Source organism: Neopsephotus bourkii, unplaced genomic scaffold, assembly GCF_033783945.1.
Source record: "Neopsephotus bourkii isolate Nb327-2 ecotype Australia unplaced genomic scaffold, CSIRO-AGI_Nbou_v1 NB_659, whole genome shotgun sequence".
NCBI lineage: Eukaryota > Metazoa > Chordata > Aves > Psittaciformes > Psittacidae > Neopsephotus > Neopsephotus bourkii.
This window is the reverse complement of record NW_026901158.1, coordinates 2118307-2131723: the sequence shown is the minus strand read 5'-3', so window position 1 is coordinate 2131723 and position 13417 is coordinate 2118307. Positions and strand designations below refer to the sequence as shown.

The following is a 13417-nucleotide window of genomic DNA, read 5'->3' as shown; positions in this document are numbered from 1 at the left end:
AGGCCATGCATTTCTGCCCTTTATTCCAGACTTTCACACACAGTTGGCATCAAGTCCCTCTCTGAACTGGCCACCCTTGCAAAGGCATTTCATGTTCCTTGACTCCACTGCCCTGTCCCCATGTCTGTGCACCAGTAACCCTTCAGCAGCCACTGAAAACAGGCCTGGTGGAGAATCAGTGAGGCTCTTGCACTCATAGAGCACATACTCCATACTTTGAGCAGGAGCTGCTGTCTCACCCCCTGGCCATCCTCACCCTTGCTCCTGATCCTTTACGTACCACAGGATGTGAGCAGGGCCCTGCAGCTCTCCCTCCAAAGCTCTCTGACAAGCTGCCCATCAGCACAGCTAAGGGATGGGTACCAACAGCCTGAAGATGGGCTGCTGCCACCCTGTCCCTGCAGCTGCATCAGCTCTGTGCTAGCCAATGGCATGAGGAGGGGAGCGATGCTCACAGGATACTGACCAGTAGGAGTTGATGATCTTGCAGAAGGCCAGCTCACAGCACATTTTCAGGTTGCTCTGATGTTCAGGAAGGTCTGAAGATGAACACTTACTGGGATCCACCTCGCAATTCTCATCTGACTCATACAGTGCCTTGATAAATTCCCCTGTAAAACAGACAGTTGGTGATGGGTTCGAGAGACACGAGAGATGCAGCCTGCAAGCAATTCTGTTCACGAGCCCAAGCATCCCACCTGCACCCCACCACGCTGCCTGAACAGAAGTGGGTACAAGAGCTGGTGGTGGCTCCCAGGGCAGGCTGTGCCCCACCAGCTCCCAGGATCCCTGACCAGACCCAGGTGCAGCCTGCAGAAAGGCTCCCGTATTCCCAATGAGCACATTCCATCCCTCTCACCCAGCTGGCAGCTCTGCCCTGTGGCTATGGGCTATTGCATCAGAACTGAGCAGCCAAAACAGCCGCTTCCTCAGCCTGCCCTGAGCCCCCATTACACCGGTTCCAGAGACGCTCCCTTGGGCAAATCCAGTAGGAAGTATGCTGGCAAGTTCTGTAATTATTTGTAGGATGGCTGCTACTGCAGCCTGTGCCCTGGCATGGAGAAGCCGCTGTGATTCACAGGAGAAATGGGTAATTAAAGGAAAGGAACCATTTACTGGGTTTATTTTGAGCTGAACATCACACAAAATTGAATTAAAACATTTCTCTGAGCTTCCCTGCACTCCTGTTTGTGCCTGGCTGCTCCTCACACCGTGGAGGATCACACCATGGGGCTGCTTTGGAGCTCCTCACTCTCGTGCCACCTTTCACCCTGGCTGACAGATCCCTGCTGCCCAAGCTGATGATGTTCCCACTGCCTGGACCAGTGTCCAGTTTGGGGGTGGCAGTCACCCATCCCAGCTAACACACAGTGGTGGCTGGGGATGGGATAACGGGGATTAGAAGGCAATGTCTAAGGGATCTGCAGAGCCAGGTGATGTTCTGGAGAAAGGCTTGCTTTGGCTTTCTTCTAATTCCAGTTGGTTTGCTCATCTCCTAATTCCGGTTGGTTTGCTCATCTTCTCAGTCCTGACCGTCTTGGATTTTCCCATACTCCTGGTTTTGGCTCACTCTCGTCTGCATTCCTCCCCTATTGCCAAAACAGATTTTAATTACACACTGGAGAGCCTCTCCAATGTATTTTCAGCTCTGCCAGGGAGCTCTGGAGCCTCTCTGCTCGCCTGCAGGTGATGCCTGCTGTTAGCACCCGGCCCTATTACTTGCTTGTGCTTCATGGTTTAAAGGAAAACACTATCTTTTATTGTGTTACCTTGTGCTGTATTGTGTTACCTGGTGACACAGAGATGAATCACTTCACTGATAAAAGGCCTTACACAGGACCAGTGCCCTGACCAGCAAGCAGGAACCCAAGGCTCCACCTGCACTAGCTGGAGCTGGCTTGGCAGCATTTGCATTGAGCCCTGAAAGGGGAATGTTTCAGCACTCTGTGCCTTCATTAATCCCCTGGCTGCTTAGAACTTGTATGAGGTAATCTACTTACAGACTTGCCTTCAACCAGAAAGCATTACAAGGCAGAAATAAATACTATTGCTTTTCCTATCCTTGTGGGCTATGTGTTGCTTCCACTCCACGATCTCCCCTTCCCGATGCTGTCATTATTACTATTATCTTAATAAAGTATTTATGCTTCTTTGCTCCTTGCTAAAGTTACACAAATCCACTGGTAGGAACCCAACATCCTGAAAAATGAACACTTCACTGGGAGCTCTGCTAAGACGTGGATCCGATCTAGCTGCCTTCGGCTGAGGCTCAGACATCATGCTTCAAAGCAGCCTCTCCCCATCCTCGTGCCGTGCTGGCTGCAAACAGCAACACAGCAATTCCTTCCTGACCTGCCCAGAAGCACAACCTCTAATTATTTCCATTTGCATCAAGAGAAATATTTTTGAAGCCATGAACATCGCCAGCACTTAAAACCCAGCCACCAGGAGGGCCGTTCCCAGCGTGATCGGGGACATGGCTCCCTCCTCACCAGCACTTGGGAGATTGCATCTGATCTCCAGCGCTGCAAGGAACTGAGGGAGCGTCTCTGGTCCCGGGGTGCCATCAGGGGAAAGGTTCTATCAGCTGCTGTGACACTGACGGCACCGAGACAGAAGCCATGGAAGGCAGCATAATGCCTTCACATACCAATTTATCTCCTTTGAAAGTGGACTGAAGCACTAACTCAGTGGTGACCTTCACCTGGGAGCAGAGAGCTGCCTGTTGGGTCACGGCTGTGCCCCTGGTTGGACCCTGCTGCCAGTGAAACCCTCTGACAGGTATCAAGGCTCCACCACAGAGCACCCTGCAACCTAGAGGACTTCTCTGGGTGAGCCTTGCCAATGCTCTGTACGTACCTAAGGCATCTTGCAAGTATTTCTGCCCCACCAGCTTCAGGTATTCTTCGATTGCTTTGGTGGCCAGTGTGTTCTCCCTGAAAATGAGATGCTCATTCTCACCACAGCGATCAACTTCAGACATCATCAGGTCAGTCAAGAAATCCTGGAAAGCAAAGCCCATGGTGGGTCACCACGCACTGACACACGCTTCGTTCAGCAGAGCAGGCAGCCTCCCCTCCTCTCAGCTTTGTGAGACACAGGACAGAGCGGAGGGTGATCCTGGCTGTCCCATGCTGAGCTGCTCCCGGCCCCACTTCCCTCCTGTTCCAGCCTCTTAGAGGAGAGGAAAAATAAAGTCTCTGGAAAAGTCACAATTTTCACACCACAAAAACTATTCAAAAATGACCCCCAAAATGATTCATTTCAGACCTGCACCACATTTGCCTCTCCATCAGTGCTGGTTTCCAGCTGGGCCTTTTATCTGCCTCACATTTTAGGATGGTCAAGGTTGGAAAGGACCTTAACATCGTCTAGTTCCCATTTTGTGGGTGAAACATCATGTTTGCTGGTAAATGTGGCTGTATTTGATGTCTAAGTGACTGGTTGCAAACCAAGGGCATGCTCGGATGTCATGAGCTGTGCCCCACAGTTAATGGCTGAGAATCAAGCCTATAATATGCACCAAGATACTCAAGTGTCCCATTTCCTTAGTACTCATGGAAATAAACAGCATTGCTACAGCACAGATTTGGGGCCTGATGTGCACACAACCAAATCCCATGTAAGCATCTTATCCCCTGGGCTGCAGAGCAATGAAAGGGGTGAGCAGGAGCAGGCCACATGCTGACAGCTGCCCCGTGCTTCAGACCAGGCTGCTGAGTTACAAAACCTAAACCAGTACCAGCCCTTCTGCCCCAGCTCCACGTCTGCTTCAGCAGCAGCATTAACCGAGCAGAGAGCATCACACGGGTCCCCATGCATTCTGCTGAGACTCCACTGCGTGGTGTGGTATTTAGCGTGCTACAGCCAGTGTTAATGCAGAAGAAATGCCATGCAGATCTTAATGCTAATATATATTCAGCTTCTTTCACTGCACTGCTAATGGGAAAAGCAGCTCTGGGCTCCTGCCCAGCTCCTCGCTGTGCTGGCTGCTGGAAAGGTCCATCTCCTCCCACTCTGTACCATTCACCTGGGCGAAGGGGAACAGGCACCGTGTAGATCAGATGCATTAAAGCGCTCACTGTTTCCCATGCAGGAGACAGAGAAAGGTTGACACACACATTCAATTCCACAGCCAAAGGCCCCTTTTTCTAAACTGCTTTCCCCCAGAACAAAATCATCTGCTTGGTAATAACCTTTCACTATGAAATTCTCCTTCATTTGTCACAACGGTACCAGAGGTAACCTGCTCCTGGCAAGGGCACCAGGAGCATCCCAGAGCTGTCACGCAGAGACCTAGGTCCTGTCCTTGCCATTCCCAAAACGCAGCTCCCGAGCACCGTGGCCATGACCCAGCCTGCTCCAACCCAGCTTCAGGAGAGGGGACACTGAGATCCCATCCCTGCCAGTAGCTGGGAGAGAGAGAGGCACTCAGCTCCATTTCATTCTTCATACGGACATCTGTGCCCTGAGAGCTTAACCAAGGTTCAAACAGCACCCAATGGCCCCAGTCTCTCCCACCTTCCCACAAGACTGGGACCAGTACACTGTCCTGACCTTCCCAGAGAGCCCCAGAAAGAGCCAGAGGAGCTCTGGTTAAAAAAAGAAGTCACTTCCATTATTTCTTTACCCTTCGTGAGATCCTGCTATGTCTGCAATGCTCCTGCAGCTGCAGAGGCAAAAAAATCCCTCCTGGAAGCAAAGCACGAGCCTTCCCCCACTATTTTCTCTCATTTAGCCCCTTTTATCAGCCAGGCTGGAATGAAACTTTAAACCCCTGCTCAATTCCCACTGGCTGCTATCTGGGTAACTCCATCACCTTTATCTTCCTGGGTCTCTCCCGGGGTCCGTTTCAATTCTAAGCCACAGCTCAGGCTGACACAAGGTGCTGGTTCTTAATTAGCAGCCACTGACCTTGGCTTTGCTCGATTCTCTTTCCTGTCACTTTCCCAACATACTAATTATCTCAGGAATAACTGACTTTTACAGTTTCTCCTAGCCAAGGGTTTGCTTTCCCCTCCATTGCTGGCCAAGGACTGGCAGCTGTGGGATGCTGGTCCAAGCTGTGATGCCCACCCCAGCTGGAGCCAGGGCTGCCAAGAGCTGGATACCCAAAAGACAAGGTTTAGCCACTGATAATGCCAATTTTAACGATTTTTGCTAATCTAGAATCCACCAGAAATTAAAATGAGGGAAAATTCCACTGTGGGACTCAGCACATGGCCAGGAAAGGTTGCTCTGAAACCTCTGCTGTGGCCATTATCCACTATGGAGCACCTGCAGCTTGACAGCTGAGGAACAACCTCTGGTTCCCAAAGTGGGAAGGAAAGCTGCTGAAATCCCAAAGAGCTCCATTATGGCACAACACCCAAAGCTGGGACTTAATGTGGTGGGATCCGGCTTTGTAACTGAGAGAGGGATGGAAGGAAGAGCCAGGACATCCACCAGCATCCCGCAGGCAAGGCCTGCTCAGCATCCCCAGCAGGTCCAGCCTCCCCAGGCTGCAGGAGGCATCTCGCCAGGCTACGAACCAGCCCTGGGGTGCATCAGGGATCAAAATACCCACAGCCAATGTCCTTCAGTGAGTTCCTCTGCCTCTGGGCAGCCCAGCGGAGCTCTGCTGGCTGCAGGAAAGGAGCCTCCTCCATGGGTCAGTTCCCATGACATCCCACAGTTCCTGTCCCAGGGCCATTTCCAGATCCTGCCTTCCCTCTGCACAGAAAAGCCCCATGGGCTCTGGATCACACGTCTGGTATCTCTGCCTGAAGTACGGCAGCAGCCAGCACTCAGAACACACAAATGGAATGCAAATCCTCGTCGAATCCCTCCGGGGGCCTCACTCACCCACATACAAGGCTCTGAATAAAATGCAATAACTAAAGCCAATAAAACTCCCTGTTTCTGAGCAGCAGAGATCAGCAGGGGGTTGTTTTCAGTTAGGGCCCCTGGCAATGGAAGAAAATAAGATGCTTTATTTCATTACATGGGAGTCGAGAGGGGAAGGAGAAGGTCTACAGTAAAAATTAAGGGCTGTGGCAGTGCTCTCCAGGCTTGTGCCCCTGGTGGTTTTCAGGGTATTTGCTTCAGACTGGACATGGCTGAACCTGTGCAACTTCAGTCACTGTCCATATGCTGACAGAGAATCAGAGAATGCTTTGGGCTGGAAGGGACCTTCAGGATCACCCAGTTCCAACCCTTCCAACACTGCCAAGAGCAGCTCACAAAGAGATCAACCCAGTGCACTGGTTCCCAGCACTTTTCAACCAACCAAGCATGAACCCCAGCAGCGTGAGCTGTGCTAAGGCAGCTCCTCCAGCAACACACACAGGAGAGGCAGCCTGGTCCCTGCAGCAGAGAAGCTGTGGCTGCCCCATCCCTGGAAGTGGTCAAGGCCAGGCTGGACAGGGCTTGGAGCAACCTGGTCCACGGGGGCTGGAACTGGGTATCTTTAAGGTCCCTTCCAACCCAAATCATTCCATGATTCTATGCCTGAGTCCTCCTGCAGCTGGAATCTTTGACGCTGCCATGGAGGATCCCCTAAACCTTTGCTTGGGGAAACTGGAAGGAGAGTATGGAGATGGGGGTGATGCCCTGGAACAGAGTACGCTGTACCCCGCACATGGTCCCTGCAGGCGGCTGTTGGAAGCTGCTGCCCTGGGGATGGCTTCAACTGGAAAAGGGCTCATTGCAAAGTGAAATCCACTAAAAGAAAAACCAACACCTGCTCAGGAACAGGATCCTTCATTGCCCACGTCAATGGGGCAAAGGAAGCGGACTAATTGCATTGCTCCAACACAAAAAACAGGCAGAAAAAGCTTCTTCACAGGGGGCAAAGCCAGAGCAAAGAAAGCTAATCCAGTCACACATGATCAGCAACTGACAGCTCAGCCTCCAGCACCCCTCAGCCCTGCACATCCCACAGGGCTCCAGACTTCCAGTGCCTGCACTTGCCGGTGCCAAGAGAGCCGACCCTGGTGAGGGGTCTGTCTGCATCAAGTACCCCTGTGCCCGGGGGGTGTCACTGGGCAATATCAGCCCCCTCCAGCTCCGGCACCCAGGAGGCACAGAGATGGAGCCAGCCGGGGGCCTGGCCCAGCTCCAGTGGGAGCAGGAGCATTCCAAGGGCACAGGGAGCCAGGAAACAGCACAAGCCTTGCAGGAGCACCCTGTGCGCACCCAGGATGGAGCCTGCACTCGCTGTCCTGCGGGAGGGCCTCCAGCCCCTCAGGATGTGTCCACCCTGGAGCACGTGGGGGGTGAGGGAGCTGATGAGACCCACGGCCCCCCACACACCACCTGGAACACACAGCCCCCAGGGCTGGAGCTGACGGTTCCAATGTTGTAAGTGACTGATGGGCAGATTGACTTTGAAATAATAAGGTTCTCCACATCATGAGCCTGATTAAGAGGATTGACTTAACCTTAAGAGGATTGAATTGATAAAGGTAATAAGATTACTGCTAATTTCAAAGACTAGCCCAGAGTCCAGCTGGGCTTTTATGCAAAGGTGAAAAACACCAGGGGTTAGCAGGGCTGTAGGTTACAGGTGGACCCATGTGTGTCAGTGAAACACAGCACTTGATGTGCAAGGAGAGCAGTGGAGGACAGGGTGTGAAACCAAGGATCCCAACTGCCAGCCACTGACTCCTGACCCCCACGGATCCTCTGAGGAGCTGTGCTGGACATTTCTGTGCTAGGAAATGCAATGATGTTCCCTCCTGTGAGTGCTAGAGCTCGTCCTCAACACTTCCAGCACTTTCCAGTTCTCCTTGGGAAAGGAGGTGAAGTGGCAACGTGAGGGTAGACACAAAGGAATCTGCTCCCATCACCTTGCTCATGGCAATAAGAAAACCTTAAGGATATAGTAACAACACACTGAGTGCCCACCAACCTCCCCGTGAGGGCAGAGGGGCTGGATCCCACGCAGGAGGCTCAGAAACTGCTCACCACCCCCACAGAGGGGTAAAAACTGCACGGGTGCTCATAAAACTCATTAAAAGCTTTACTAGTTTAACTATAGCTACTATAAAGCATTATCAGACAGATAAACTCCATGGGGAAGAGGACCTGGCTGCTGCAGGCTCATCTATGGTTGAACTTGTGCAGTGCCTGTGCTTCCCTGTGCACTTTCCCAGTGCTCTGCCCCGACTCCACGGAAGGAGTCACTACATTGCTCAGCTGAAGCTAACCCTCACAGCACAAACAGGGACTCACCCCATTCACAAGGCGAGAAATATTTATTTCAAGGGGGCAGCTGGCTCCTTCGAGCTCTGTCGAATGCTGGCTTTGAGCTACCAACCATTTGGACAAGAGAGGGGTGGTTTAGGTATTTATGGTCATGAACTGAGCTCCAAAAGCTGTAAGAGAGCCCTGAGACAAATCTACGCATGGGAAATACTCTGGAAGCATCTGAAGTCGCAATCATTGTTGTGTTGGGAAGGATGCAGCCACAACCACATCACACAGGCCACATCAAGCCATGCTAATGGCAGGGATGAGCACTCCTGGTAACACCAGGTATGGCAACAGAAATACCTGAAGTTATGACTCTGTGTCTCTGGGTTGCAAAACACATGGAAATAATCAGGCATCTCCACACCCTTAGAGGTAACACTTTATCAGTGCTCTCACCGGGGAGATGGAATCACGTAATGAGTCAAGGAGCGATGCTGAGAGCCCGCATCCCTGTGCTGAGCCACAAACCCAGGTCCCTCTTGCCTCTTCCCACCCCTATGTGCCATAGAAGGAGACAGTGACCAACCACTGCCTGATGGAGGGAGCTGGCGTAGGGCTGGATGTTGGTCAGGCTGCCCCAGAGGGCTGGGGCAGATCCCTCAGCCGGACCATCTGCACTTCTACCTTCATCAAAACTCTCTTCCCCCTCCTCAGTGCCTTGGTGGCTGGTCAGGAGGTTCCAGGCACACCCTGATGTGCACCAAACCCTCCCACAGCACTGCAGGGATGAAGCTTTTCCCTTTCCCAAACAGGGATCAAAGGATGGACTCTTACTCCCAGCCAGAACACTCCGCTTCCATTCCCCACCTTCTCATCTATTGTGACACAGTTGTGAAGCCCAGGAAGAAGCAGGTATTTAGGGAGACAATTCACCTACAGCCCTTGTCCCCCTCCTGCTGCAGCTCTGTGCGCTCTGCACGTGGCATCACCCATACAGCACCACATCACCCCTCTCCTGCAGCGTGGCTCTGGGTGGACACAGGGACCCCATGACCCTGCCTCATTAAGGGATTACACCATATTTACAGCAAATCACGGCAGGAAAGCAGGGCCTGAAACACTGCACGAGCAATTAGCTGCTAACGAGTCTTCACTGATAATCTACTGGACACTTGTTTTCTCGGGCCAACTGTTAATTGCTGCTTTAGCATCAGCTACAGCAGCCAACATCAACAAAACCCCCTTTATCAGCAAAATAAATCAGTGCTTGCCGAGTGCCACGTCTGCACTCTTCAGGGCAGGGGAGAGCTCTCGAGGCGGCTGGAAGGGCTCTTGGCAAGGCACAGGGATGCAGAACCCACCTCCAGCTTCAGAGGTCCCAGCAGGACAGAGCCTGGAAGGGGGGGGGGCTGCCCCCAGGGTGCTCCTCACCCAGCAGAGGCTGGATTTAATCTTGACATAAGAAAGAAATGTTACACATTTAGAACAATCAATCACTGGGAAAACCTCCCCAAGGACACGGGGGGTCCCCATCACTGGAGGCTTTCAAGATACAGCTGGACAGGGAGCCAGCTAATCCCATTTAGGCTGCCTCTCCCTCAGAAGGCTGGACCAGATGATCTTCTGAGGTCCCTTCCAACCTGGGCTGTGCCATGATCCTATGATTTTACCTTCCTGCTGCTTCTCCCCTCTCTCTGCTTGTCCAACTAAAGCACACACCACCTGGTTCCCATGCTCCAGTAACTCCTGTTGCTCTGACAGCTCCCTAAACCCTGTGCTAATGCTGATGGCAGATGACAGGCAGGGAAAGCAGAAGCTCCATTTTAGGGGGAAATTCATCAAGTCTGTTTACTGTTTGCCATGTCCCCTGTGCAGAGCCTCTGGGATCTCAAGCACTGATGCAGACACATGTCTGGAAACACACTTGCTCTCTCTGGAGCCTCTCCAGTACTAAGGAGAAGAGGAAAAAAGCAGGAACAGTGACAACAGCTCTCAGCCATGCCAACATATGATCCGTGGTGACTGAGACTGGGGCGATACTTGAAGCCTTTTGCACCAGAAACACGTAAGCCATGGACATGGTCCTTCAGTAGAAGGCTATTTCAACAAGAGCCCTGGCACTAGCGGACGAGAGGCAGCACAGCCCATGGCTCCTGATGAGATGTGCCCAGAAACCACACACTGATGGGTCTGAAGCCTGGCACAAGGAGTGAGGAGGGGACACCTACGATGCTCCCCTGTGTAACCACAGAGCGTATTTCACAGGCTGTGAATCACTTCTGTCACCTCTGAAGGCAACAAAGCCAAGGGGAGCAGGGCTGCGGTCCTTCCCTGTGCTCCTGGGGCCTGACACTGCTGCCTGGGGGAAGGAAGGCTTTAACAGCTATTTTCTCTGCCTCTGCAACAGCAGGCCCACGGCTGCACAATCCTCTCAGTGAGCTTTGCCTGCCCTGAACCAGATCAGGAGGGCAAGCCACTTCTCTGTCCAACAGAGGGTAATTAAATCTAATGCATGAACCCTGCCATGGTCCCAGGCAGCAGGGGCAGCTCTGGAGGAAGCAGAGCCTTGTGATTCCCCCTCAGGTGAGGGGCTCTCATCTCCTCAGCACTGCAAAAGCTTTGGAAATCCTGCTCTTCCTCAGCTCCCCCCTGCAGAGCTCAGGGAGATTCCAACAGAGAAAGCAGTGATGCCTTAACTCCTGCAGTGCTGACACCGGCCCTGCTCACCATGGCGGTGCTGTGCCACCCGGGGATGCAGGATGCTCTGCAGCAGAAGGGTCACACAACTCCATGTTCCATGTGCTGGGACCTCAGTGCTTGTCTGTGCTGTCCAGTAAGGGAGCTCCCAGCTCTGCTTGCCCTACTGGTACTCTCACAGATCACAACCAGGAGTAAATCCCACTCTGCCTCCTCCTTCCCAACCAGTTATGAATATGTTCGAAGTGGTCCACATAGACAGAACTGCCCTGGGTGTTCACTGCAGCAGTACCCAGCACACACGGGCTGCTTAGCTTAAGCCAACATTGCTTCCATTTCATCCCTGAGAACTGACTTCTTGCTTTACTTTCACTGTTCATAAGGCAAGAGCCTGGGCCCTGAGCCTCCAGAAGGGAGCAAAATGACTCGGTTGGTGTCTCGAGGTCCCACTGACCTCTTGCTAATTAAGCAGTTTGCAATTTGCTAGCAACCTGTTCATAATTAAAAGCGAAATTAGAGTGTCTGAATGGCTAGGCCTGAAGCCCAGCTCATGTGGTGATTTCAAACCCTAACACAGGAGCCTGCTCTCGATGGTGTCTGATAGGATCACAACGGGTCTTACCTTGGCCTTGCCTGTGCTCTGCAGGATGTGCACCAGCGCAGACGCCATCTCCTCTTTGTTCTTCACGCTCAGCGAGGGCTCCAGCACCGAGCACAGCACCATGTAATTGTTAGTGATGTACTCAGCAAACTCTTTGTACATCTCCATGGGAAGAATGCTCATACTCTGGTAGCGCGACTTGATGCGGATCATGGGCCCTGGGGACTTGCCCTTGCCCGGGTTGGGGCTCACCACTGGGTACCACTTCTCTACGAACTGCCGGCCTGTGACGGAGCTGACAGGGATGTTCACCTGCCCAATGAAGTTGGTCTTGTCCTTCTTCTTCTTCTTGTCAGTCTCTTTGTATAAGTGCACCGTAATGTTTTTGAGCGATGGGAGGTTATTAAATTCAAAGTGCTCCCCCCAAAAGACATTATCAGTTTTCAATTTACAGGTAGTTCGTGCATAAAGAACGTCGTCCAGGCATAATTCACACAAGTATTTCTTCTTAGCTGGCAGGTCCTTGGCTTCAATAATCCATAACTTTAACATATTCTCTACCCTTCTGCTGTTGTCCTGAAAAGAAGATGCAAAGAAAAACAGGTCACTAAAAACACCCAAACCACAAAGCCAAGCACAACAGAACTGGAGATAGGAGTTAATTATTTCGGATGTGCTAAATGAGCAGAGACTTAATTACATTTTATTTTAAGGAAATACTGGCTCTCAGGAATCTGCATAATAACACTACTTATGTTAATTTTCCAAATATCACCATGCTCTCCGTGTCTGTTGGTGCCAATTAATATGAGGAACAAGGAAGATAAAACCCTCCAAATCATAAATGTACCATTTCCCATTCACTGCCAAGAGGGCCTCAGCAGAAACCAGAAGAACTTCACTGATCACTACTGGCTTTTGCAGAACAGAAGCTGTGTTTCAGGTATCTCCCAACCACCTCCCTTTTTAGGACAGCAGCACTGGAGTCTGTTTTCTTTACTGTAATAGAGCAACAACCAAGGGATCTGAGCACACACCCAGCGATCGCCTCATCCATGGCTGGAATGCAATCACCTCTGGCAGGAAAAGAAGCATTTACAAAACCTTGTGGTATTTTAGGGCTGATGTCCAGAGCACCCAACTACAACATCAGGAGACAGAGCAAGTCCCACAGGAGAACCATCACAATCCAGAAATAGAAATGTGGCTTGGATACCTTCTAAACGACAACAGAGCAAAGGGCACTGTGGATCTTTAAGAGCTCCCCAGTGATGCTGATCTCATCCTGGAAGAATATCCAGGGGCATTTCTTGCAGGAGTGACTTGAAAGATAAAGCACTCACGGCTGAACCACTGCGAGGGGCTCTGCAGGGGACCTGCTTTGTGTGGAAACCCCTCACTGAAACAGCCACCATGGCCTAGGAGTCTGGGCAGGAATGTTTCTGCTGCAAGTCCACAATGGGATGACTGCTGCAAGTACTACAATGGGGTACTGCAGGTTCAGGAAGTACATGCAGGAACTACACAAGAACGCTGAATTCCTTACAGAAATACGGAGTCAGATACTGAGAGTTCATTGTTTATGACCTCAAACAAAGATGGAAAAGTAGCCATCAGTTAACAGCATGTTTTGAGATAAGGGCACACTTCCAAATGAACACTGACATCTCAAAGCCACAGTGATGCTCCCATCCCCAACTCACATTCCCAGGACTTTTCCTGTGGTGAATGTGACCCCACAAACCTTACACAGCTCTTTCAGATCATTACTACCAGGCTGCTGCACTTGGAAAGCACTGGAGTGGCTGAGCTCCCCATACAGGAACTCTCCCCTCCACTGCTCCGGTCATGATACTGAAGGAAATCTTTTATACTGACATTTGGCACTGTGCTGGGAACAATCAACTCCGACACAGAGGGCTCCTTCAGCAACCTGCCAGGCCT

The 13417-nt window shown here is 51.6% G+C and overlaps 1 protein-coding gene across 13 annotated transcripts in view; it reads right to left on the bottom strand.

Moving 5' to 3' along the window:
• DAB2IP (DAB2 interacting protein) overlaps positions 1–13417 on the bottom strand; it is a 207943-nt gene that overhangs the window by 17258 nt on the left and 177268 nt on the right. For all 13 annotated transcript variants that reach the window (XM_061352508.1, XM_061352506.1, XM_061352504.1 and 10 more), the window contains 3 exons: positions 11495–12049; positions 2860–3004; positions 467–611 (listed from right to left, as the gene is read on the bottom strand). In XM_061352508.1, coding sequence (XP_061208492.1) covers positions 467–611; positions 2860–3004; positions 11495–12049 — 845 coding nt within the window. The remainder of the gene's footprint in view (positions 1–466; positions 612–2859; positions 3005–11494; positions 12050–13417) is intronic.